Source organism: Macrobrachium nipponense, chromosome 15 (assembly GCF_015104395.2).
Source record: "Macrobrachium nipponense isolate FS-2020 chromosome 15, ASM1510439v2, whole genome shotgun sequence".
Lineage (NCBI taxonomy): Eukaryota > Metazoa > Arthropoda > Malacostraca > Decapoda > Palaemonidae > Macrobrachium > Macrobrachium nipponense.
Window position 1 is genome coordinate 37,582,325 of NC_087208.1, and position 27,807 is coordinate 37,610,131.

General features: G+C 38.3%; 1 protein-coding gene across 1 annotated transcript in view; it reads right to left on the bottom strand.

The window, feature by feature from the left end:
• Window positions 1-5,881: 5,881 nt before the first annotated feature.
• The window catches only part of LOC135226650 (uncharacterized), a 186,620-nt gene continuing 164,694 nt past the window's right edge, over window positions 5,882-27,807 (bottom strand). The window contains 5 exon segments of the mRNA XM_064266363.1: window positions 5,882-7,916; window positions 8,549-8,709; window positions 9,259-9,483; window positions 10,247-10,427; window positions 12,240-12,346. Of these exon segments, the coding sequence (XP_064122433.1) occupies window positions 7,542-7,916; window positions 8,549-8,709; window positions 9,259-9,483; window positions 10,247-10,427; window positions 12,240-12,346 (1,049 nt within the window). The 3' untranslated portion in view covers window positions 5,882-7,541.

Sequence of the window (27,807 nt, forward strand, 5' to 3'; positions counted from 1 at the left end):
TGGGACTACAGGACCAGGAGCCAGGCAGGCGCAAAGAGGCAGTGAGACGCAAGAAAGGGCGTCAAGAGCCTCTCAAGCCACAGGATTCAGGACGTCAGGAGTCTGCTAGAAGGCAGGAGTCAGGACGCCATGAGTCAGGACGCCAGGAGTCAGGGCGCCAGGAGTCAGGATGCCAGGAGTACGTTAGGCGTCAAGAGTTAGGACGCCAGGAGCCTGTTAGGCGTCAGGAGTCAGGGCGCAGGGATCCATTCAAGCGCCCTGAATCAGGGCGTCAGGAGCCTATCAAGCGCCGCGAGTCTGGCGAACCTCAAGTGCCTAGACAACAAGAGTCTAGTAGGCGCAAGATTGTTTCGGACCGACAGGAGCCTCATTCTTCGTATAGAAGTTCGAGCTTTCAGCGCTCCCCTTCTCGGGAAAGGAGTACTTCTCCCGGGAAGAGCCCGATCACTCCCAAACGGTCTCCTTCAGTGGATCCGTTATAAGAAGTATCGGAAGAGGAGGAGCCCGTAGATGTAGCAGTTTCTGACTACAAGAGGCTCTCTCTTTTGCTTCTCAAGGAGTTCGGAGACTCCCTTCATCCTGCTGATCCTCCTTCACCAGGATCATTAATGTCGAGCACAAAAGCTCACAAGTCGTCTTCCTTCGTCAAGATGCGCCGCCCTGCTCTTTGTATGAAAAAGGCCTTAAAGACCTTTTCAGAGTGGTTAACCTCAAGAAGGGAAGCGGGCAAAACAGTTTTTTCCTGCCCTCCTTCCAAGTTAAACAGGTAAACCGGGAAGGTGGTACGAGACCAAGGAACCAATGGGGTTAGGCCTCCCTTCATCCGCAGACGCGGATTTCACCTCTCTAGTGGACTCTTCCAGGAGGAAGTCTTTGCTTTCTGCTAAAGCAACATGGGGCATGTGTGAGCTAGACCACCTTCTAAAGGGCCTCTTTAAGACCTAGAAGTTTTCAACTTCATGGACTGGGTTTTGGGAGCGTTAGCTAAGAGAGCTCAGGACACTGACTTTGTCTCCATGGAAGAACTTTCAAGCGTCATGGCTTGCTTGGACAGAGCGGTTATGGACGGTTCGTAGAGTTGGCCTCACTTTTCGGAACAGGAGTCTTAAAGAAGAGATCGGTCTTTAGCTCTTTTCTAGCAAGAGCCCGTATCACCCTTACAAAGAGCATCTCTTCTTTTTGCACCTTTGTCCCCTCATCTGTTCCCACAGGAGACTGTTAAGGAGGTTGCAAAATCTCTTACGGAGAAGGCAACTCAGGATCTCCTCACTCACTCAGCCAAGAAGTTTAGGCCGGCCGTGCCTATCGAGAAAAGAGAGAGACCCTCTTTTGTACAGCCCTTTCGAGGTGCCTCCTCTTCTAGGACCCCTCTTAGAGGTCGCAGACCAGAAAGAAGTAGTAGACCATCTAGAAGGTCCTTCGGGAAGTCTAGATGAACAGGGAGTCCTCCAGATAAAAGTAGACGCCAGACTACTCCAGTTTGCAAAAGTCTGGGCACAGAAGGGAGCGGACTCTTGGTCCCTCTCGATCCTGAAAAAAGGATACTTGATCCCCTTCAGGGAAAATCCTCCCTTGATGACAACTCCAAGGGAGTTGACTGCAAGATACTCGGATCCGGTCCGAAAGCTTGCTATTTTGCAGGCAGTGGAACAGATGATTTCCAAAGAAGCGGTAGAACTGGTTCAAGATCTCCAGTCTCCAGGATTTTACAATCGGTTGTTCCTGGTACCGAAAGCATCGGGGGGGATGGAGACCGGTTCTAGACGTCAGTGCCCTGAATTTCTTTGTTTTGAAGAAGAAATTCTCGATGGAGACGTCTTCCTCTGTTCTGTCTGCTCTTCGTCCAGAGGACTGGATGGTGTCCCTGGACCTTCAAGATGCGTATTTCCATGTGCCAATTCATCTGGCAGCAAGGAAATATCTAAGATTCATGTTCCAAGGGAAAGTATTCCAGTTCCAAGCGATGTGTTTCGGACTTTCGACTGCCCCTCAAGTCTTCACGGACATCATGAAGAATGTAGCTTATTGGCTACATCTGGAAGGGATCAGGATCTCATTATATCTGGACAATTGGCTAATAAGAGCCCAATCGGAGAAAAAATGTCTGGAGGACCTTTTACTTACTCTAAATTTGACAAAGTCCCTGGGACTTTTAGTCAATCGCGAGAAATCCATGCTGACTCCCCAGCAAAGTATTGTCTATCTGGGGATTCAGATGGATTCTCGGGATTTTCTAGTGTATCCTTCGCAGGAAATGAGAGAACGCTGCTTAGAAAAGGTGGCAGTCTTCTTAAGGAAAGAACATTGTTCCGCGAGGGAATGGATGAGCTTACTGGGGACCCTCTCCTCGATGGAACAGTTCGTTTCCTTAGGAAGACTACACCTAAGACCCCTTCAATTTTATTTGAAGGAGAGATGGGATTGGAAGTCCAACAATCTGGGAGAAACCTTTCCGATCTCGAAAGGAATCAAGGAGAATATCCGCTGGTGGTTAGATCCACAAAAACTAAGCAAGGGAATCTCCTTCACTTAGAGAACCCTCGCCTAGCATTATTTGCAGACGCCTCAGATTCAGGGTGGGGAGCGACCCTAGGTTCGGAAGAAGTGTCAGGCACTTGGGAAGGAGAACAAGTGTCCTGGCACATAAACAAGAAAGAACTAACAGCCATTCATCTAGCTTTGGTTCATTTCGAGGAGCAGGTCTCAGGTCTGGGGATTCAAATCCACTCGGACAACACAACAGCCCTCGCATATATAAAGAAACAAGGGGGGACGCACCTTCCTTTTCCCTGTACGAATCAGCAAAGGATCTGCTGATTTGGGCTCAGGAAAGGAAGATCTCCTCTCACAAGGTTTGTGCAGGGAGAGAGAAATGTCCGGGGGGCAGATCTGTTGAGCAGAAAAGACCAAGTCCTACCCACGGAATGGACTCTCAATCCTCAGATTTGCCAACAACTGTGGCATCTGTGGGGAAGGCCCAATATAGACCTGTTCGCGACCAACAGGAATCACAGATTAGAGAACTATTGCTCCCCGATCTCGGATCCACAAGCAGTAGCAGTAGACAGCTTTCTGCTAGATTGGACAGGCTTGGACACATACGCCTTCCCTCCTTTCAAGATAGTAGGGGGTAAGTATTGAGGAAGTTTGCTGCTCGGAAGGAACAAGAATGACCCTCATCGCTCCCTTCTGGCCAGCTCTCGATTGGTTCACAGAGGTGCTGGAGTGGTTAGTAGATTTTCCAAGATCGCTTCCACTAAGGAACGATCTTCTCAAACAACCCCACTTCGACAAGAATTTCACAAAAACCTCCCCGCTCTAAGTCTGACCGCCTTCAGACTGTCGAAGGACTTGTCAGAGCAAGGGGCTTTTCGCGTGAAGTGGCGAAGGCTATTGCAAGAGCCAGAAGAGTCTCCACCTCTAGGGTATATCAGTCGAAGTGGGAGTTGTTTAGAAGATGGTGTAAGAGGAAGAAAATATCCTCTTCCAGTACCTCTGTAACTGAAATCGCAGATTTTCTTCTATATTTGAGAAAAGACTGTAACCTGGCAGTATCAACAGTGAAAGGTTACAGAAGTATGCTGGCCTCAGTCTTTCGACATAGAGGACTAGATCTGACCAATAATAAAGATCTCCATGACCTATAAGGTCTTTCGAAACCACGAAAGACCATATAATCAAGAAACCTAGCTGGAACTTGGATGTGGTCCTCAAGTTCCTAATGTCGGAAAAATTCGTACCATCTCACACAGCTTCTTTTAGAGACTTAACTAGAAAGTCCTTATTCCTCTTTGCGTTAGCGACAGCTAAGAGAATTAGCGAGTTGCAAGCTTTGGAAGGTAAAGTGGGTTTTAAGAAGGATTCAGCGATTTGCACCTTTAAACCACTTTTTCTAGCAAAGAATGAAAATCCCTCAAAACCTTGGCCAAGAAGCTTTGAGATAAGAGGACTCTCTTCACTAACAGGAAGAGAACTTAGAGAGGACTTTGTGTCCAGTCAGGGCACTTCAAGTTCTACCTGAAGAAGAAAGCGTTGCTAGGAGGTACAGAAGAAAGTCTTTGGTGCTCTGTAAGAGATCCGAAAAGATCGATTTCAAAGAATGCCCTTACATTCTTCATAAAGGATGTAATAAAGGAAGCTCACCTTACTTGCAATGAAGAGCACCTCAAGGTTCTCAGAGTAAGAGCGCATGAAGTGAGAGCCATAGCTACGTCAATGGCATTTCACAAAACATGGTCTCTGCAGGCACTTATAGAGTCTACATTTTGGAGATGTTAATTCTGTTTTGCCTCTAATTACCTAAGAGACGTAAAAATTTCTTACGAAAAGTGCTTTGCTCTGGGAGCGTATGTTTCGGCGAATTCAGTGCTGGGAGAAGGGGCTGAGGCTAATCCTTCGTAACTTACTTTAGTGTTTAATTTATCTTTTATTGGTGGTTGTTTTTATTGGTTGATTGTCAGAGGGAATAGGGAACCCTCTTGCAATTCATAGAATTTAACAGTACTAACATGGTCAGGTGATCAGGATTGGCTTCAGTGCTCCTTGTAATTACTTATAGTAACCTTAACTCTGTCATGTAAGAGGGCGAGTCTCCATTGATATGACAAAGGTCAAGGCTCTACCATGTAAGTGGGTCAGCCCCCATTGGTACGATCCAGTATAGGCTCTGTCGCGTAAGCGGGCTAGCCCCCATTGACACGATCCAAAGAGTTATTCAGCCATAGGTCCATACCTCGCTGGGACTCTTGAGGCAGGCAGACTCATAGACAGTAGTCATGAAGTCTTCAGCCCAATCAGGTAGGAACCATGGATTATTTTATCCAAGAACATATGTTGTTTTTTCCCTGTTTTTTAATGTATTTAGTATAAGTATTATCATTTTGTTTTTAGCTGTCTCTTACCCGCCACCAAGGGTGCCAATCAGCTAAGTATATATCTGCTGGGTAAGTTTTCATGTACAAAAATGATATTAAGATACAATAAAGTTTTGTACATACTTACCTGGCAGATATATACGATTAATGGCCCACCCATCCTCCCCTCAGGAGACAGGTGGAAGAGAAATTATGGCTTAGAAAACGGGAATGGTTCCAGACCCCGCCACCCAGCGGCGGGAATGGTGGATCACCTGACCTACCTGTCGCGTGTGCCGTGAGTTTTGAAATTCTGTCGGGACGACCGAGTCTATAGCTAAGTATATATCTGCCAGGTAAGTATGTACAAAACTTTATTGTATCTTAACAATATCATTTTTCTATTATTAGCTATGTCTTACCATAGTCTTGAGGTCAAAGTTGGACTCATTTGAAGCAGTCTGCTATCTGCATACCAGTACGTCACAAATCCAGTGATATCATGGCTGTTACTCAGTGTTTTATAGAAATTTAGACTCGGCTCTTTCATCAGTTGATGTGTTTTTGAAGACTATGTAGAACACCAAAGTTGGTTTTGTGTAGGAACTGAGGAACTTGATATTAGTTTCATTGATTCCTCACTTGAAAACCTTGTTTATAAGGACTTCCTTTTATATCTAATGGTTTTTTGTTATGAGATGACTTATGACATTATACCACTTGTTAACACCATAATTTATACCATTTAGCCTTTGGGTTCTTCAGTTTGGATACTTAACAACTACTATTTTCGCTACCAATAGCCTCAAAAGCTAGGGAGCTTGCAAGGAAGATATGTATATTGAAAAACTTCTCTGAAGCTGGGTGGTTCATAAGCCACAGATTTGTGTAGCCTTGGAACTTGCACAAATATATAGTGATTTGGTATGTCTGGCTGGTTTGTAGGTTTTTTTTGTCCAGTTCATGATTAGCTGTACTATTCACAATGGGTATCAAGGTTAGGGAAGTAAGGATTAATGAGAAATGACTTACAATTATTGTTTAATATAAGAATATCACACTCAGTAACACAGACATTTGCCCATCAATAAACAGATGGCCATAATCATTTAGACAACAACATTCATAATGATATAAAAATGACATACACAACAAAATTTGAATAATTAATATCACAAGTCAATAACGTTTTCTTGTAACTAAGAACATTTTCTGAGGCTCGCGGTAATCAACAGCGCTTGGCACTACTTGGGTTTGGTTGATATGATGACTAGATCTCCATAAGCTCTTATACTTTGCAAAAGGGATAAGGGGGTTTGTTTCTCATAGAAGGAGAGGGAGTGAGAGTCATTAGGTGGATTTCCCAGATTGAGATCTCTCATTTGTTTATATGGGACTTGAAGAGTACGTAGCACAGGTGTATTTCCATAAGGAACTCAGCCAGTAGAATTAGTTCTTTGTTATCGTATATCTAGTGATGTGCTCAAAAGCTCAGTATGGAAGAGTCCCTGTGTTTTAAAATGAGAGGTTTCTTTACATAAGTACTAATAGCGCAAATGAAGATCTACTTACATTATGCAACACTAATGAGATTTAGGGATTGGTATTTTTAGTCTATTATAGGAACTGGTTGCAGAGGAATACTTTTGATGTTGTGAACTTGAATTTAGTTTCTTAGACTGGCATTTATGCACATCTGAACCATAAAGGAGTATTCCTTTAAGATAAGGAACGTGGATGTGTTTTTTTGCACAAAAAACTTCAAAACTTGGTCCAGTCATAGTCAAGATATGGAAAAGGAAATGAAAACTTCAAAACAGAAGACCAGGGATTTGCACTTAATCTGACCATATCGTACTCAAGAGCTGTTGAAGAATTGAAACCTAAGTAATGTACTTATAATCAGGCTCAGGTACTTGGGAGACTTTCCTGCCCAAGAACAAGTGATCGATTCATACAGAATAGATATAGATATATATAATATATATAAGAGAAATATACACAATCCAAAATACCTTTGGTCAATCTTACCCCAACTTCCAGGAATTTGACATTTCGAAACTTTTGATGTTTACCGATGGCAGTCTCAGGACTTATTGCACCAGTCTGAAGGGAAACGTATCTTTTAAGGTTTTTCTTATTTACCTTAAGCTGTAAGTGCGGTGTATTTACCATAGTCATGAGGATTGTCAATGTAGAGGAAGACAGCGTGCATAAATAGCTACGTTGCCTGTTTATATCTCAATTTGATTCATATAGTAGAACATGAGTTTCCTTAATAGTACACAAAACGTTACTGCTCCTTTCTTGTGGTCAAATAGGTTATACATATATGTACCTGAAAGACGGCTAATTGCAGCATGTTTTTATACAGTATGAAGGTATTTACACTATTGCTTCAAATGAGCAAGAATACTGGAGTGCTTCCCCTTTGGAGGTTTGTCATTAGCCAAAATGAGGTTGTACTCTTGTACGTCTAGATTTATGTATTGGGATTATTTTGCTGCTCCGTTGTAAAGTTCATGTTTTCAGTGTTTCACTAAGAGGGTGGCCAACAAAATAATGGATACCTGATTTCGTTAACTGTAGGTTTGTCTTTAAAAATTTTCTCGTGATTGTCCTGAATATGGGTTGCAACACTGCAAGTTTTGCATTTCAAAACTTAAATTTTATGGGAGACTAATCCCATCAACTCGTGGTGTTTGCTGCGAGTGGCTCGAGCTCCCCATCGTTGACTCTCCTTGATATGCTTATTTCTGTCCTGGTTTCATATCGGATCTCTGGAGTTGTGGCTGAAGGAGATGGCGTTGTTGTGGTTGTGGTGGTGCTGGTAGTCCTGGGGTTGCTCGATCTGGTGAATGGAAATGGCCTGACGGAGGGAGGCGAGCGTCTGAAGAAGGGCTGGGGAGTCGTTCTTTCTGGGACGGTGGTGGGGATGGTGGTGGTGGTGGTGGCAGTCGTGGTGGTTGATTTTGTTGTGGAGAGCGGGGCCAGTGTGGTTGAGGCCTCTGGAGTTGTGGCGGGTTCATTGTCTGGCACTAGGGATGGAAGAGGCAATAGTTCCTGCAAAGGAAATTTAAGAATTATTGCACATATACAATGTTTATTTGAAAACTTTGTACTTTGATATCAAATTTAGAACAGTGAAGTTACTGCAAGACAATCGTAACAATATATATGTATGTATGTGTATATATACATATACGTATACATATACACTCATAGTAAATTACAGTAAATTTAGAGAGGGAGGGGGGGGGGGAGAAGGAAAGGAACATTTAAAATATTAGTGATCTCTAGATATCCTGGTTAGATGATTGAAATACTGATATGGCAAAGGTTAAGTTTTAACCCTTACATGAATATATAACATACAACTGTTTTAAGGGTAGCGTCATTTCAAACTAATTTAATTTTCTAAATTATGTGCTCTACATATAATGATAGTTTAAAATTATGTAAAATATGAAGTGTTTATCACATCAGTATAAAAATTATTAGCTACTAGTGTATTTTTATTGCCTGGCTATTTAACATTGGTATTCTTTCAATTGTTAGGACAGGCCTTCATTCTTGAAAAAGAAAATATTGGAGTTTTATGCAGATTTATTCAGACCAACGAAAATCAAGAGCAGTGTTTGAAAGGGGTAAACAACTTGAATGAAGGTACAGTAATAAAAGTTTGCATAACATACCTTAGTAGGTTCAGCGTTTAAAGCAGGATATTTGTTTACAGCGAGGATGATGTCTTGGTCTGTCACGCCCACAACACCGTGTATCAAATACATAACTCCTAAGTTGTAGATGTACATCTGGGACTCAATGACTTCAATGTTATTGACTTTCAACACTCCATCTGTTTTGGAGGAAAAAAGAATAGTAATGGATGTTTCTCAAGGTGTTCTTGTGATAATTATCATCTGGAACAGATAATTTTAGTTTAGTGATGTTCCTGCCACCTAGTGGCGAACTAAGGTTAAGACATTTTAATTTAAAGTTTGTATTAGTACGACATGAAAATCTCGTTTTCTCCATTATAATTATTGGTTACTTTCCATCTGAGTTTGTACCTAATTTCATACTTTGCTAACCAATCAAAGGATTGTATAGATCACTTAAGTTCTCAATTATTGTAATTATACTTTATGAAATTCTAGCTATCTTAATTATTAATGTTTCTTAATTTCCATCTAAGTTAGTATCCAATTTAATACTCTGCTAACCACTTTAGTTATTGATATTTTTCAGTACTTCATAAAAATTTACTTATTATCAGTGTTACTATCTTTCCATCCATCTTTATACCCACTGTAACACTTTGCCAACCTCTCAAAGGGAGTGTACTATATTTTACCTCCCTGTTATAGGCTACTGTAAGAAGACTGGGAAGGAGTTATAATCGTACCTGCTCCCTTGGTGATGGTCATGGTGTTGTTGGCCAGATTAGTGAAGGTTGTTCCGTCCTTGAGATCTGTTTCATACATTCTGCCCTTCACGAGGTGATTGAGGATGAACTTTTCTCGCAGAGTCTCATCCAGTATGAAGGGGTCAGGGGCGTCCGCATACAGGATATTGGCAATTGCGTCATCCAGGGGAATGAAGGCGGTGTATTTGAGGGGATCAAGATTTTCTGGGAAGAGAAAGCCACATGATGTGTTGTTAGATGCCTGCTTTCATCTTTTTTTTATATAAAGTAATGGCAGCAATGAAGAACAGATGTCTATAGGTACCCTTGCTTGTGATGGTATGAAGGGTTAGGTCACTTGATTTGGTACATTATCATATGCCTGGTTTAATCTAGTGTATATGAATAATGGCAATGGAGAACAGGTGTCCATAGGTACCCTTGCTTTTGATGATAATGAATGGTTAGGTCACATAGGTACCCTTGCTTTTGATAATAGTGAATGATAGGCTACAAATCTTAACAGATGTCTGGTTTCAATAGGTACCCTTTGATTTTGATGATAATGAATGGTTGGGCTACGAATATGTCATCAGATGCTTAATTTTATCGTTTATTTAAAATTAATCAAAGTAAACAGGTGTCTGCAGATACCCTGGCTTGGGTGCTTGATATGTTATCAGATTCCTGGTTTAATCTGTTTTATTGACCCTAATAATAGCCAAAGAACTACAGGTACTCTTGCATGTGATAAGAATGAACGGTTAATCGTTGTTTACAGCTACACCACTCGAACGACAACCAGCTCAAAGGCGCTAAACTTATTGTAAGCTTTCCTTGATGGGCCATAACAATGAATCACCCAGCAGTGCATCTTATCAGAGCTTGTACATAAAACTGGCTGTGTTGGCGCAGCCTGCATATATATAAAAAACGGGAACAAGTCTTGAAAGAAAACGGGAACCAACCAGTCTCTATACCAGCTTACCATCGTGCCCAGGGAGTAGGTAGGCCAAGTTGGTGAGGTTGAGGTATTCCGAGAAGAAGCTCGTGCGTTCGTTTTGCTGCACGCGGTCGAAAAGGTGGGAGAGGAACTGGGAGGTTGGCCAGGGGTCCCCGAGGAGGGGGGCGGTTTCCAAATCACCGTGTTCTGCCTGCAGTTCCATGATCTGCAAAGGAAATTCGTCATTAGGCGTTGTTGCTGTTGCTGGGTGTTTGTTTTGTGGGGTCGTTTTGTAAATATTTTTTAGAAATGTCAGGTTTCTTTTACGATAATAAAGTGGCAAGCTATAGTGCTATGTGAAGTGCTCTTTTGATATACTCAAGTCAAAGTTATTAAGGTGTACTGTATAGCATTAGGTTTTATCTCTAATTTTCAGAACAGAAAACCAATATCATTGCAAATACAAATCTCTGAGTTTAAAGGCATCAAGCGAGTTAGGAAGTGGGATCTTTTATTTATATCATGGATCGACTTTTAAAGATATTGTCATATTAGTATGTATTTATTGGAGAATATAGTCATTTAGGCGCTGTTGGCGACTGGAAAATTGTGGCTTAGCTGGTGTGATGAAATATCTCGGTTCAAACATGTGTTACATTGAAGCTTTGCTTAGACGAACGTTATAGAGAAAACTTTGTACAATCAGTATAAGACAACACACTCATAGTACTTTTTATTACTAAATTTTCCTTTTATTTTATATTTACGCTATTTCACGAGTGGGGAGGTATAATCTGCACGGGGATTAGATCTAGATTTAATTTTGCTGTCCAGTTTAGTCTGCCTGTATTTTACTGAACTGACGAATTAATTCATCAAAAGAAGGTCTTTGTCTTTCTTTCAGCCAGCTGATTTTAGGCATTTTTTTCTGTAAATGTTTTGGGGCCATTATATATATACGCATATCCCTTACTATACGAAGTAGCTATAACCCATTATCAGCGAAGGTCAGCTCATCATCAGAGAAAATGCATTTTTTTTTTTTTTTTTGCACGGGCTCTTGTCATAACCAGATTGCTGTGATACCTCTTATAGGCAGTTAGATTTTTTACATGTGTTTTATGATGCCCTGTATCTTAATTAAATTTGATTCTTAGATTTACATACACACACACGCAAGCACAGATCGCTTCAAGCAGCAGTCACTAAGAATGAGGTGAAGTTCTTTTCAAGGATGTTGTGTTGTATCTCAAAAGAATCCAGGGGTTTAAACAAGAACTTGCTATCCTTGCAAAGTGCAGATTTAGTTAAGGCTGTGACGTGTTAGAAGAAAAAAAATAAAATGTATGTTGGGACGAGGCAAAAATATTAATGTGCTTCACCCGATGATGAAATTTTGAGTCATGAACGAGTGGTGGAATTGTGGTATAGTTTCGTATCATAACCGACCGCCAGTTCATCTTTGGGGGTTATAACTGATTCGTCATTGAAGACTAAACCTGGTTTTTTTTTTCCACCGGAGATGCTTTAGACAAAAAAGTTAATTATAGAGTGGATAAATTTATTGCTTTTGAGCATTTATTCTTTGATGGTATGAGGAAGTGAGTGCGGAAAGTATTTTTTAAAAATTCTATAAACTAGAGCAAAGAGTTTCTATGCAGTCTTTTAAAGTAGAAAGCGTTCCAAAAATATTGCTAAGCTCTAATGTAACATGGAATTAGGAAACCAGTGCAAAAAAAACTTTCTATGTAGTCAATTAAAGAAAAAAGTATCCCAGGCATTATTAAGGTGTAATTCAAACTGAAATTAAGAACTCAGGACATCTGTTCTTAAAAGGACTCTGTTTTCAGGAAAAAAAAACCCTTGTCCAGAGAAGGCGTGGCATTGCTTTGACCCAGAGAATCCAATCAAACGAGAGATCCCGTCCTCACCAAGTGTATATATTTTACTTTTTCTGGGGAAGATGACATTTGCTTTTGTGCTGTCAGCTAGCTAGTTGCCAGTCTGTGGAGTCCACGAACTAAAGTATACTACTTACCCTCTCATGGTCGACGAAGAACAGATCTTGAACTACATAGGAGCGACCGCGCGACAGAACAGTTTCACTTTCGAACACAACTTCCACCCCGTTGCCCAGAAGTTTGTCTGCAAAGAGGGAGAAGTTTCGTTAGTTCGGCACTCTACATTGAATTAGAAGTTTTGTCTGCAATGAAGGAGAAGTTTGGTTAGTTCGGCACTAAACATTGAATTAGAAGTTTTGTCTGCAAAGAGGGAGAAGTTTGGTTAGTTCGGCACTCTACACTGAATTAGAAGTTGTCTGCAAAGAAGAAGTTTGGTTAGTTAAGCACTCAACAATGAATTAGAAGTTTTACAGTTTTACCCAATAGACAAAAATATAAGGTGTCACTAAGTTCATTGTAATTAAAACTAGTTTTCATTCACGGTTTTATTTTAGATTCATTTTTGCCATCTTATCGGCACCATTTCAGCTTGTAGGTTTATATATATATATATATATATATCTATATATATATATATATATATATATATATATATATATATATATATTACAAAACAGCTTTATCACTCATTTGTCATTACAAGCATTTATTGCTTAGAATGGTAATAGGACTTTTTGGACCTTTGGTACATATATATATACATATATATATATATATATATATATATATATATATTATATATATATATATATATGCTGGCTAAACTCTGCAAAAGATTAATTAAAAGGGACACGAAGGAAAGTGGCAGAGAATGACTAATTAGCTTGAATGCATAAATAAAACGTATTAATAATAATAATAAAAGTTGGTAGTCAGAACCTTACTGATCGTCTCCCTCAATTATTGGTATGACAGGGCGTGCAATCCGCCTGTGAATGAGTAGAAGTTACTCATTTAGTTCCAAGTGTTTTTAAGTAACTTATAATTGTATTTTATGCTGATGCATCTTACTACTGTCACTGATTGGAGATTGCTTTGAGTCTGTCACAGCTGAACGAGTTTCAAATTGCTGAAACCATGTTCTTACGATGATATATATATATCTCGAGGGTCTAAACTAATAAGGTTTTTGTACACGTCAGCTTCTCTCGTCCCCAAGATTCCCCAAGCTTCGGTAATCGAGTTCTTTCATTTAACAAATGGTCTATCACAGAATGACAATCATTTGGTAATTAAGTTTTTCTTGGCGTCTTGTCTCATTACCATTTAGAAAGCCTGTTTTGGAACTTGAATCTTCACAAAAGATTTCAGCGTTTGACCTCATTGTGTTGTGGAGCAGCAGACGTCCGTCTGGTTGCTTGGGGTTATTCATCTGGCGAGACATTAGTCAAATTAAAAATGCAGCGAGTTTTGGTCAGATATCGAGCTGTCTGGGAAAGAGTTCGGGTAGTCTTAGAAAGTCGACTCTCCTTGTTCGCCAAGTGATTGTGTGAAATCAGGTAGATGGCTATATTTTTATCAAGCAGGTTTGAGCACCAATTATTAAGTATTAACACTGAACGTTGCCCTGGTATTGGTGTCATGTATTTGTAATTTTCGTTGTTTGGGGTGAACGAACGCCTGATAGGTGCGTTCGTGATTTTTTTTCATTTATTTCAACTTTCTCATACACATATATATATAATATATAGATATATATATATATATATATATATATATGTGTGTGTATATAATGAATAACTTTATCACGAAGTATATAAAACGTGATGCTATGTCTAAATAAAGGTGATGCTACGGAGGGGAAAAAGAAGGAAAGGCGAGAAAGCCTAGAACTTTCGGTCTAACACGACCCTTTACTTAGGCACAACTAAGTAAACGGTCGTGTTAGACCGAAAGTTCTTGGCTTTCTCGCCTTTAATTTTTTCCTCCGTGGCATCACCTTTAGTTATATATATATATATATATATATATATATAATATATATATATTATACTATATATATATATATATATAATATATATATTGGCCATGTGTTCACAGAAGCAGATAATAATCTATCTGTGCTAATTTAAGAATATGTATGAAATGTAGGTATATGTATAAACTATCTAGGCGGCTGCAGTCTTCGTAGGAAGTTTAGAGTGATGAAAATGCAGGTGGTGTCTGGTTGCTGTTGCCTAATGCGAAATCCTTATTGACTCAGACACTGGAGTGACGAAAAAACCGAGTCCTTGTTAAGTCAATTCATAATAGTCCATAGCACCTCCCAGTCAGATCAGGTCTCGTTTTATGCTTTGGTCACGGTCATAGAATCCTGTTGGTTGGTATCTTTGCTTGTTAAAACAAATTTTACATCTCTTTTATTATAGCAGTCGATGCCGACGAAGTTCTTTAAGGCAAACTGGATTCGGTCTTCATTATCCTTATTCTGTTCTTTTATGCTTGCGTAAAAAAAAACACATTTATTTGGAAGATTGTGCCCCTAAGCGAAGGAGCCGATTCCTTTAGCGCGCTTTAGAAAAAAAGAAAAAACTCACTCACCCTGACATTCAGAGTTGTGCGTCTGTGAAGGTTGATTTTTTTCTCGAGCATAATATGGTGATAGGTGTAGTTCTAAGTTGTGCGTGATTCCTCAGATATTGAAGGAAGTGTCAGTTTTTTTTTTTTTTTTTTTTTTATGTACACAAGCGAGTGATAAACTAGCTCTGAGTAACTAACTCTGTAGCAGTCTTTATATTCACACAGTATCATAGCATTAATTACTTGTCGAAGACTATAGATTCTTCACGTGCGAAATTTCTCAAACGGTAGAGCGATACGTTATTTTAAATCTTGTCTTAGTTCTAAAACCTCATTAGTGACGTCACTTAGACGGCCGTTAATGACTCATCTGGAAGTGACCAAGCCTAATTAACGTCTGGGGATAAGGGAATATATTCGTCTTCTTCTTGCTACCAAGGAACAAGACACATCTCGGACTGTAAACTTCAACAAAACTTCACAATAGATTTCTTTTCCTTGGCTGATCGTAACTGCTGTCGTATCTGTTGATTTTGTTGTTAAAGTTGGAGTTTTTCTCCATTCAAGAAACAAGTTCATCTCGGGCTGTAAACTTCAGAAAATCTCGCAATACATTCGTTGTACCTGGCTGATTCTAACAGTTGGGATGTCTGCCACAAATTTGTTGATAAAGTTTTGGAGTTTTTCTCGAATGAGGGAGGACTTTCTATACAAAACGGCTGAGAATAAGCTGAAAACGAGTTGTCTGAGACGTGTCTGATAGATTCATTATCAAGAGTCAATGCCAGCCAGCAAAACCAGGTGCTCTAATTGCAGGTTTTTCATTTATTACATCTCTCGTGTGGAAACAGAGCAGGTGTTGTCCTTCAGGGAGCAAAAATGTAAGGCCGCAAGATCCTGACTAGCAGGTTCTGTTAAGTTATGAGTTCAAAGACTTTATGGCGTCCCATAGGCTCTCTCTCTCTCTCTCTCTCTCTCTCTCTCTCTCTCTCTCTCTCTCTCTCTCTCTCTGTTATGCCCTTTCAGATATCTTAGTTCGGTAACATACACCGTCATAACTCGTCATATGTGGATGTTATTGAATACAATCGGAATATCCTTGAATTTTATATGAATTTTTAAGTATATACTACATGTATGGGTAAGCGGAATAAATAGACAGGAATGAATTAACTAAGAAGAAAAGAAAGGAAAAATTAAGGAAGAATACACGCAACAAATCAAAATTTAAAAAAATGGAAAATGTGTAAAACAAAAGTAAAGCAAAGCAAAAAATAAATAAATAAATACTTGCCAATGGACAAATCTGGTGTTGCTCGTTGGTCAAGGTTTATTTAAAGAAAAAAAATTAGGCTTACTCCACAAGCTACTTATAATTCGGCTTAATCAAAGTAGGAAAAGGTTAAGAGAGACAAATTTATGAATGATGGATTATATAATTTTTACTTTCGTTTTACCCTCCTCTGTAAGTAAATTATGTGAACACTGGGTTAGAAAGTATAAGTAGTATTTTTTAGAACATTAGCACTAGGACGATGTATTTCTACTAAGAAAAAATAAATAGCGTTTTTGGTAGATGAAAAAAAGACTATGAAGAAGACCACTTGAATTTCAATGTAGGACTTGGAGTAGAAGTGGAAACTTTTATACTTGGGTTCCTCTTCGTCGTTGAAAAATGTCATGCTCACAGATAGGAACTCTCTCTCTCTCTCTCTCTCTCTCTCTCTCTCTCTCTCTCTCTCTCTCTCTCTCTCTCTCTCTCTCTCTCCAGATACACGAATGATTGTTTGGCATTCCAGTTTCAAGTATTCTCCAGATAAATGGTGATTTTTACAGAACCAATTAAAAGTTGTAGATGAACAGACACTAAAAGCTTAATTTAACTGAACATGAATCCAGTTTTTAGGCTTCCAAAATCTTGACAAAAATATTTTGTGTTTTTAGATATTTTAACCTTATTTTAAAGTAACAGCAGGTTTATTACAAGCAATGCAAAAGAAGGGACTAGGATTAAGAGTCGGTCTGTTCAGGAACCACAAACCCCTGCCAGTGCTGAGTAGTATTTGAAAATTACAGGTGTGCCTCCTAGCCTACCTCTCCTAACCTGAATTAAAGTATTTGTTGTGGATGTAGTAGGGCCAGACCGTTTTTTTTGAAACCTGCTCGGATCTAGCCTGTAATTGTGTCTTATCTTGAGAGAGAGAGAGAGAGAGATTCTCCCTAAAAGCTACAATGAGATCACTCGTCGTCAGTCACAAGGTCCAACTTTTGGTAGAATTTTCAAAAAATTCCATAATTTTGAGAAATTCGACTGAAAAACTAAGCCAACTAAGCTGAGTTGTAATAGGAGTAAAATTAAAAGCCATCAGTATTTTAACATCAACCACCAAATAACCGATTTTGGAATAAATGCATGATAAAAGTAAATAGCGAAAAGAGATCAAAAGCAAGTCAAGAGAACTCGGACACACGAAGTCCGACCGAGGAGGTTCAGGGCGTTTGACTCAAACCAAGTCTCAAACATTTACAATTCTGCGCCTTCATGCCCAGCGGAAAGGAGGTTATCGTTAATGACCTCATATATTATCCGACGTCATGTGGCTGCTTGCAATCCGAGAACTTCTGTTCTCATTTGTACTGCTCATTGGCATCGCCAGGCACGTAGGAGGAGTCTCATTTTATTAATTCAGTTGTGCTTGAATGGCGCTTTCTGTCCTTGAAGTGCGTAACCTTGTCCAGCTTAATATACTACGACTTTTAATGCTGTACTGGATTACGTTGTCTACCTTGGCGGCCCCCGCCCTAACTCCCGTGCATATCTACTTGTCAGATAGCATCAATGAACCTCGATTGGAAGATGGTGAAGAGACAGACTGTCTTTTCATTGAGGATAGGGTTGTAGGCATCTATTGCTTTTGCAGTGATGGATAATATTGGCTGTTATGATCTGATGTCTGAAGTATTTCTTTCAAATGTCATTTACAGTGATGGCTTTTACGATTTTCTCCAGAGTCAGCTTTCTTATTGAGAAATATGACTAGTTTATATGAAGGTTACTTTCCGTAAGGAAATAATGGTGATATGAAACTAACTGCCAGCACTAACAATCGAGGTTGCCGTTAATCTTGTGTAGAAATTGCCGAGGAAATTTTTATTTGCGTGTTATCCGTTTTTGTAAACTTTCAGAAAGATTTTTTTTTTTTTTTCAGGAAGACCCCCGACCAAAAAAAAGCAAAATCCCGTATCTCTACTGCGCATTTTTTTTTTTATCATAATTCCTGTAACTCATGTTCTGTAGCTACATCTTATGCATGTAAAACTCCTCGTGTCTTCGTGGCAAATGAAAAGTTTTCTTCGAATTAACTACAACTATGCTAAAAAAAAAACTTCGTGAAAAATGAACAGCAATCTTTGGCTACAGATCTGCTAAAACTTCCTGGATGTTACACGTGACATGATTTATGTATCATTGTTGTTCATGAGTCAAGATAACCGTCTTCTTCTTCTTCTTCTTCTTCTTCTTCTTCTTCTTCTTCTTCTTCTTCTTCTTTTACAAAGAATCGTTTCCTTTTTGTAACTATCTGTTAAGAAAACACACACACACACACATGTACGTACGTACGTTGAAATATGCTCAGAAGATAGCTATAGAAAATCTTAAAGAGACTCTACAATGCCTGCTTTTCAAGGCGTGAAGGTAAAAGAGACCTTACACATTTCTATTAAGGCTAATATAGACTTCACTATTCGATTTAACAGCTTAATATCATCTGTCATACCCTTACAGAAAATTACTTCGTTATAAACTATCTTCGGACTACTCGAAAATAAAGTTGTTGAAGGGTGCGAATATCCTAGAAATGAACAACGTACATTTGATAATATATAATATATATATATATATATATATATATATATACTATATATATATATATATATATAAAAAAAAATTGGTAGTACACATATAAAGACACCAAGCGCAATGAAACTCGCCAGAGAGAGAGATGAATGGACGCTAATAACAGGTGCGGGAATTTATTTAACAGTGATCAAGGATTTCAGGAGAGAGAAAATAATTGCAGACCGCGAAGACAGAGAGCTTGAGCGAATTTGAATTGAGCCGTCGAAGCTCAGAAGGCAAAAGTGGGAGACGGGGCTGAAGAAACTCGAAGGAGCTTTATTAGGAGTCTTTGTGACATCGACGAAAAATATTTGGAAGTTCGTTGGAATAGAGCGGGAGGTGATGTGATTTTTTTAAATAGATGCGCGGAGGTCCCGCGTCACAGGGGGAGTAGAGAAAAGGAATTTTTTAAAAGCTTTCGTTACCGAAATGGTGTTTGGGTTTTTCTATCATGAGTAGAACAGGACAATTTTAAAGTCTTGAAGGGAAGTGGGCGTTTTATCTGACGGGTTCGGTGAAGGGAAGCTCTTTAAATCGTGTATTTATGTTTATATATATGTACATGATATATACCTATATATATAAATGAGTCATATCCCATTACCGTGATGCATATATGCTCATGAAGCTACAAATGTCCTTTAATATCTGAATTCGCTCTACCTCGGAATTAATATATTTTCATACATGTTTACCGAAGGGGAGTTTCTTTAGTCGACAAATTCCTTATCGACTAAACAAATTCCCCTTCGGTTAACATATATGAAAATATATTAAGTCCGAGGTAGAGCGAATTAGATATTAAAGGACATTTCTAGCTGAATGTGTGTGTGTGTGTGTACACTTTATAATGTTACTTGACAAAACTTTGGCTTACGGTACTATAACGTTTGGAATTCCCTGAAAGGATTTATCTTCATGTTTTTCAAAGTCATCGCAGATGTGACTTTTAAGATGCCCATGCAAATGCTATGAGAGCAGGAGCGAGATAAGCATCAGGCGTTTCTTGCCACTGTGGACAACAAGAAGTCTGGGCATTTTTGGGCGTGGTCATATTCCCCTCGGGCTCCATCCATGCTTGAGTGGCGGCATTTCTTTCCTGTTCTTCAACAACTCTCTGTTTATTTAATCATTTAGGAAGCTCGGTGTGATTCTCGTCAGTGGACGCTTTTAATTCTTGTATAGTATTCTGCATTTGCTACTATTACAGTTATTTTATTCTTTTTTGCAACTTTATATAAAAAGTATGTTTTTATTTTTGCTTCCGTTTTGTGTAAATATTGGTAATGTTTCTTATTGTTTCTGCACCATACTACACTTTAGGTAAGGGCGCAAGTTTGCAAAGTCGACTGTTATAATAAAGCACGACATGGGTTCACTATATATATATATATATATATATATATTATATATATATATATATATATATATATATATATATATGCGTGTGTGTATGTATGTATGATATATACATATATTAAATTGACATATACATATATAAATATACTATATGTATATACGTTATATACGTATATAATAATATCTATATATAATATATATATATATATATATATATATATATAATATTTAATTCTTTGTATGTATGTATGCATGCATGCAGATATGAGGGGGAGAGGGGAGTCTTGTTTCCCCGACCTCCCAAGGCGTATCACAGTCTCATAGACATAAAACACAAAACACGAAATGCTGAGGTAAACAAAACATATCAGGTCAGCCCAGCTACCAGCGAGCGCCCTCTCGTCTCCCCTTTAATTTGAAGTGACATTCTTTTACGACTTTCCAATGAGCACGACACAACTTTGTACAACTCGATCGTCATCAGACCTCGTTCTGGAGCCCCGGCGATCTAGATTGCCAATGGGCTTCGAAGCCCCGACCACCCAATATATATACTACTACGTCAGTCGTGGAGATAGTGATCACGAGAGTAAGTCTTGTTTTGTGTCGATTTTACAGGTCTTGTTGCCGTTCGGCCACAGAGATCTAAAAGCCGTTGCCGTCCTTATATGGTGTTAGGCAAGTGTCGTGATCTGTGATTTTCTTCGTAAAACAACAGGAAATTCATCTTGGTACTTATTTTATGGCTTTCTCGAAAGTGTGCCTCTCTTGTAAAAACTATGTATATATATATATATATATATATATATATATATATATATATATATATATATATATATATATGTGTGTGTGTGTGTGTATATATATATATATATATATATATATATATATATATATATATATATATATACAACTCCTCTTTGGCTACGGAATGGTTAGAACCTTCATATTATATTCCAGCAAGTCTCAGAAAGTGAGGTCGCTAGCCATACACCCTCTCTTAACCTCAGGAGACCGTATAGCATATTACGTTGAGCGGACTGATAAGATATATATATATATATATATATATATATATATATATATATATATATGTGTGTGTGTGTGTGTGTGTGTGTGTGTGTGTGTGTGTCTGGGTGTGTGTGTGCGTGTTTTAATATTGGAAAGGAGATAGCCACTTAGTAGTCCCACATTAACCATGGATGAATGATTTTCCATCAACATGATGCTTCCAATTACCCTTATCTCTCGAATCATGCATCAGTCGATCTCATTGGCGGTTTTTTTTTCTTTTATCCTTACCCATCTTATTCCTATTGTTTTATTTTCTCTGGCGAGATCCTATTATTTACTTTTCCCGTGTGACCCCGCCCTCACGGCGTCCTTGTAGAGTTGCTGCACTCCGGCAGTGCGCTTTGTGAGCGAGCTATCTTGATCATCCTTCGTGGCTTCTTCTAAAGAGTCCTTGCTACCTTATATACCTCCGTCTCGTTGGGGGACTGATGACTTCAAGTTGTATTTATTTATATATTTATTTAGTTTTTATATATACGTATATATCCCGTGTCTTACCATCATTGTGTGTCATTTTGGACTGACAAGAGCTTTCCAGGTTTGGTATTGGCTCGATAATTTCTTTTTGGGATTGGTATCAGAAGGATGATGTCTTTTTCAGGTTTGGTATTGGAAGGGTAATGTCCTTTTCAGGTTTTGGTATCGGAAGGTTATGTCCTTTTTAGAAGGATAATATCCTTTTCATGTTGATATTAGAAGGATGATGTCCTTTTCAGGTTTGGTATTTGAAGAAAAATGTCCTTTTTTGAAGGATAATATCCTTTTCAGGTTGATATTAGAAGGATGATGTCTTTTTCAGGTTTGGTGGTAGAAGGATAGTGGCCTTTTGAGGTTTGGTATCAAAGAGATAATGGTCTTACCAGGTTTTGGTATTAGAAGGACAATGTCCTTATCAGGTTTTGGTATAAGAAGAATACGTCCTTTTTATCAGGACGATATCCTTTTCAGGTTGGTGTTAGAAGAATTAATGCCCCTTTTCAGATTGGTATTAGAAAGATAATGTCTTTTTCAGAAAGTTTTCAAAACTTACTTGAAGGATAAGTCGAGTGGTTTTTTGTTTATGATGAAAGCTAAAGACCCCTGTTACCTGGTAATGTTTACTACTCGCTTTTGTGTGTCATAATATTTCTTACCTGTAGGAGTTCATCACGTCTGAACAATTAATGGTCTCTGAGTGGTCAAGTACTGGAGGAGGTTTTTGTCGTCTTGAGTCCTCGCGGAAATTCTCTTCCCAAGTTATTATAGCATCTTAGTAAAAAGATTTAATGTTAGATAATTCTCTCTCGTGCGAAACACACGATACCTTATCCTATATAGAGTTACAGGGATACCGTTATGTCCCGGAGGTAGGTGAGTGGGCTGATATTCAGTCTAGGGTGTTTAAATGTGACGAGGCAGAAATACCTGTTTTGGCTGTTCGGGTTTGAACCCTAGATGATCGTTGTTAGTCCCAGGCCATTTGTATGTTGTACTTACACTCTCAGTTTGGTTTGGGATGTTTTTAGGAGTTTTACTATCCCGTCAGATGTTATGGGAAAAAAGCTGACTTTTTTTTAGTTTTTTTTTTTAGTTTTATTTGAAAAAAAATATGACGTCCATGATCTTTGTTCTCTCTTGGTTTTGTCTCTAGAGTCTTAAGTTTGTAAATAAATGACATTCTACTGGTCCCAGCTCCGTGCCCCAGTGCCAAACAACCACCCAATCACGAAGCAATGTCACCACACCCAGATTTAACTCATTGTCGAACTACCCTCTCCTCATCTTGGAAGAATCAGGGTGGGCAGGGGGTTAGGGAGGGGAGGGGGACTGAGGGACCAGCTTGGTAAGGATGGATGGGGTGGGGGGGGGGGGAGGGGTGATGGTTATTCCTACCGAGGAGGGAGAGGAGAGTGAGTGGAGGGCGGGGGGGGGGGGTGGGGAGAAGGAAGGTGCTCTCAAGGACAAGAGGTTCCAGGTCAGAAATCTCAAGGCCCACCACTGTCGGTTTCTAAGGTTGAGGGTAAGTGTTTTGGGGGTGAGAGGGGTCCTGTCCGGATGGAGAAACCCAAAAAAAGAAAGACAGAAAAAAAAAAAAGGCAATCGTAGGCTCTGAAGTAAGAATGAACAGGATGATGAGGGTAATAGTAATTTGCAGCCAGAGGGGAAAAAAAAAAAAAAAAACTTGTGCCATTTGATGTCCTGTTTGCAAGAAGTGAAATTGAAGGGATTGAACAGAGGATGAGACAATAAAGAGGAGAAGAAGAGTATTAGGAGTAGTCGAAGAAGACGGGCTTTGCGAAGAAACACGAATTGGTAGAATGAATATTTGGCATTTTAGACTCGCCTTTTTTTTTCTACTTTTCAGGTTGGGCTTAGGGGGCGAGAATATTCCTTTTTTTTTTCTCTCCTTCTCTGGATTGGATTTAGGAGCGTGAATACTATTATTCCCTTGGGGGTCAATAGGTTTGTTGAAAGTTGATAAACGTGAGTGATCAAGGACCCCGCCGGGGAACCCTCTGTATGAGAAGTTATCAAAGTTATCTTCTCGCGATGTTTAATCTTTTTGGGGCAGGTAAAGTTTTACTTTATTAATATTAATATTATTCAGAAGATGAACCCTATTCATATGGAACAAGCATTTTTATTATTATACATTATCAGAAGATGAACCCTATTCATATGGAGCAAGCTTTATTATTATTGTTATTATTTTATTATTATTATTCAGAAGATGAACCCTCTTCATATGGAACAAGCATTGTTATTATTATATAATATTATCGGAAGATGAACCCTATTCGTATTATTGGAACGAAGCATTTATTTATTATTATTATTACATTATCAGAAAAGATTGAACCCTATTTCATTTATTGAACAACAAGCAATTAATTATTAATATTTAAATTAATCAATTCAGAAAATGACCTATTCATATGAAAACAAGCATTATTATTATATTATTATTATTCAGAAGATGAACTCTATTCATATGGAACAAGCCCACACAAGGGGCCACTGACTTGAAATTCAAGCTTCCAAAGAATATTATGGTGTTTATTAGGAAGACGCAAGAGGAGGTAAAGGGAAATACAGAAAGAAGAGATCTCACGTATTAAAAAGGAAAAAAAAATCTAATAAATCAACAAACATAAAAAATGTGTGAAAAATGCGAGGAGAAGAGTATAAAGGTAGCGATGAAGTTCATCTTCGCCTGAACGTCTCAAAACCTTATAGCTTTTGAGGTGGACAGACCCCATCAAGACTTTAGCGATGTTCTTTCTTCTTCATGACTTGTTGACCTTCATCTTCTCGCCTCTTGAGAAGGAGGGAAATAGAAAAAGAGAGATACATGACCTTACCAGATGGCATATTTGAAAAAAAAAACCGCGGTGATGGGCTGTTGCCTGAAGGCATTTCGTGAGGTTTTTTTTAAGAGGTTCGAGTGCGCATACTTATGAACATTGGAATTCTTTTTTCCTTTTTTTTTTCTTTTTTCCTTTTTTTTTTTTTTTTTTTGTCTCGGCTACAGAAGTCATTTTTGTAATCTTATTCGCCAGTATATTTGAATTTTTTTGGGGGGGTCGCCTGTTGGGGAGATCTATTTAGATATCAATAGCATTTTGATGATGGAATGGCGAATATTTCGAAAGAGGGTAAAATATTACTGATATATTTGGATTTATTTTCATTATAGACCTTTGTTACTTATGAATTTTTCTGAAATTATTTTTTCTTCTTTATTTGCCATCAAAATGTGGTATTGAGAGATTGAATAATATAATAATAATAATAATAATAATAATAATAATAATAATAATAATTAGCTATATTAATTAATGTTTTTAAAAAATAATAATAATAAATAGCTATATTAATGTTTTTTAAAACTGCAATTTGAACTCAACTATGATCATTAAAAAAAAATTTCAGAAAATCATCTTTACACATATTTAATCATATTTATCTTAATTGCTATTAAAAATCAAGATACCAAGCTAGTCGTAAAACAGGCAGAGAGAAAGCCAAGTTTTCTTTCGATTTCCGTGTAGTTTTAAATTGTCTGAGTGTTCTCATGAGATGTGTGTTGCTTATCTTTAGTTAGGTCTTCTGTCAAAATCTGAGTTGTTTTTCTTTGAATGAGTCGTCTGACAAGATACTCGTTGTTTGTCTTTGGTGGGTCTTTTAACAATAATCTTGTTTCTCTCTGCGAGTCTTCTGTAAAAAGTGTTACTTTTCTTAAGTAGAGTCTTCTAACATCATCTAACAAGATTTGCGTTCATGTCTTTTGTTAATTATTTTGACAAAATTCTTGTTGTTTCTCTTTGTTAGAATATTTTTTTAACAATGTCTGCATTGATTATTTTGACAAAATTCCTGTTGTTTCTCTTTGTTAGGATATTTTTTATCAAGGTCTGCGTTGAATATTTTGACAAAATTCCTGTTGTTTCTCTGTTAGGATATGTTTTATCAAGGTCTGCGTTGTTTTTCCCTAGATGAATTATATAACAAGTTCCTTGTTTTTTCCACACACGTGTCCTGTGACACTGGTGTTGTTTCGTAACACAACTCCCTTGTCTCTGGATGGTCATATTTTATGATACTCTCACGTTTTGCTTATAGGATTTTTTTTTTTCTCCTGCAGATGAGACGTGGATGCGGTGTGATTAAATTTCACGTCCGAATCACTTTTTCCTTTGGGACGCGAAGACTAAGTCAGGAGAAGGACTCGGAAAACTTACTTTATAGTTTTATTTTTTATTTTGACGCCAATAACCAAAGTGTTGTGGCGCCAGTTTTAGTAGCCACAAATCAATCAATCAGTCCATGGGAACACTTCCAATATTTTCTGTAAATAGTGCTCTTTATAAGTTTCATTCATTTATGCCTTTATTGTAGCTGATTCCCACAATTCTTACTTTAACATACCTTACAACATTCATGAAACGTTAATGGATTTTCTTAAGAAATCACCGTCACTTTTGACGTTTTGATAATCAGGTGTAAGTATAAATATTCGTATCGAAAAAGCATATACTAATTCCAAATGGAATCGTGATATTCGCATCAAAGAAGTATATTAATTTCCAGATAAAAACTGCTGGTCCTGTAACCGAAAATGAATCTTTGTGACCATGAACCCTCGTATCCTTCGTGGCTGATAGCGTGCCCTTTTTTGGCGACACCTCAAGGAACCGCCATAAGCAATTTATATTGGGTTCCTTCGTATAGCCGCAAAGGGCGGGAAATCTTTACAGTGGGCGCGCTCTGTTGCCAACGGCAGCCATTTCAAGGTTATCTGCTTGGCAACAACAATCGGCGTTGGGTATGGATTGGAATAGATAGGGTGGGGTGGGGAGAGAGAGAGAGAATTATTATTAAAGGGTTACGACGTTGCTTCAAACAGCGCGAGGTGAACTTGAGTACAGAACGCCCCTTACAGGAAATATGGTTTACTGAATATTACTGAGAGAGAGAGAGAGAGAGAGAGAGAGAGACAAAATACCCCTTCGAGGACAAAAAATTAATAAATAAGTAATTAAATTAAAACACAAAATATGACAACCATCTGGTAACCGATGGAGAGAGAGAGAGAGAGAGGAGAGAGAGAGAGAGAAAGAGAGAGAGAGAGAGAACACCCCTTCGAGGAAAAATAATAAATAAATAGAATTTTAAAAATGACGTAACCAACCGGTAACCGATCCAGGACCTTTGCACTTCTTGCGTGACAAAGCAATTTTAAGGGAAATAAGACAAGGGACATTGAATGCAGTCAGGCTGGAAATTCTCTTGATTTCGGTGCCGTTTGGCTGCTATGGAAGACCGCAGAGACGAGGGAAAGGAAATGGGGAATTCGGAAATCAGGGAATTCGTGAAAAAAAGGTTGGAGAATTATGTGGTTTTCAGGTACCACGTGTGGAAGTATACATTATTTATATACATATATATATATATATATATATATTATATATAATTATATATATGTAATATAATATATATATATATATATATATATATATACTATATATATTATATGTGTGTGTGTGTGTGTGTGTGTATGTATAATAAAGGAAATGGGGAAGGGGAATTCGGAAATCAGGGAATTCGTGAAAAAAAGGTTGGAGAATTATGTGGTTTTCAGGTACCACGTGTGGAAGTATACATTATTTATATACATATATATTTGTATATATATATTCACACATACATACATACACACACACAAACATTAATTATCAAATTACAATGGTATCCCTTCCATGATTCTCTGCATCTCTCGTTTTTTTTTACATTTTTTTCCTGATTGCCATGAAAAAAAAATCGTATCGTTAATCGCTCCATCGAAGGTAATAAAATTTGATTGGCCATCCCTCCGTTTCCCACAGGACGTTAATAATAATTATCCTCCATCGCAACAAGTCCTTGGTCACCACTCACTCTCGGTCACGTTGCCTATTCCAAGGACTCTTAGATCGCCCCCGATAGGCGTTTGTTTTGACTGATGTGACCTTCCTCTTCTACGGAGCCAAGCGCCCGTGCATGCACTCAGAAACACCACCGTAAGCACGTCTTTTGTTTTTGCGTGTTTGCGTAAATGTGTGTGTGTGTAGATTTATGCACCTTTTTCTGAAGTTCGACAACAGTAGCCGTTCGTTTCCACATGAACTGAAGAGTAAGATGCTCTTCACAACTCTGGTTTAGCATTTGTTTTTATATGACAGCGTGTCATTCACACTTATATTTTCATATGTCTTTCATGTCGTTCATATCTATATATATATATATATATATATATATAGTATGTATGTGTG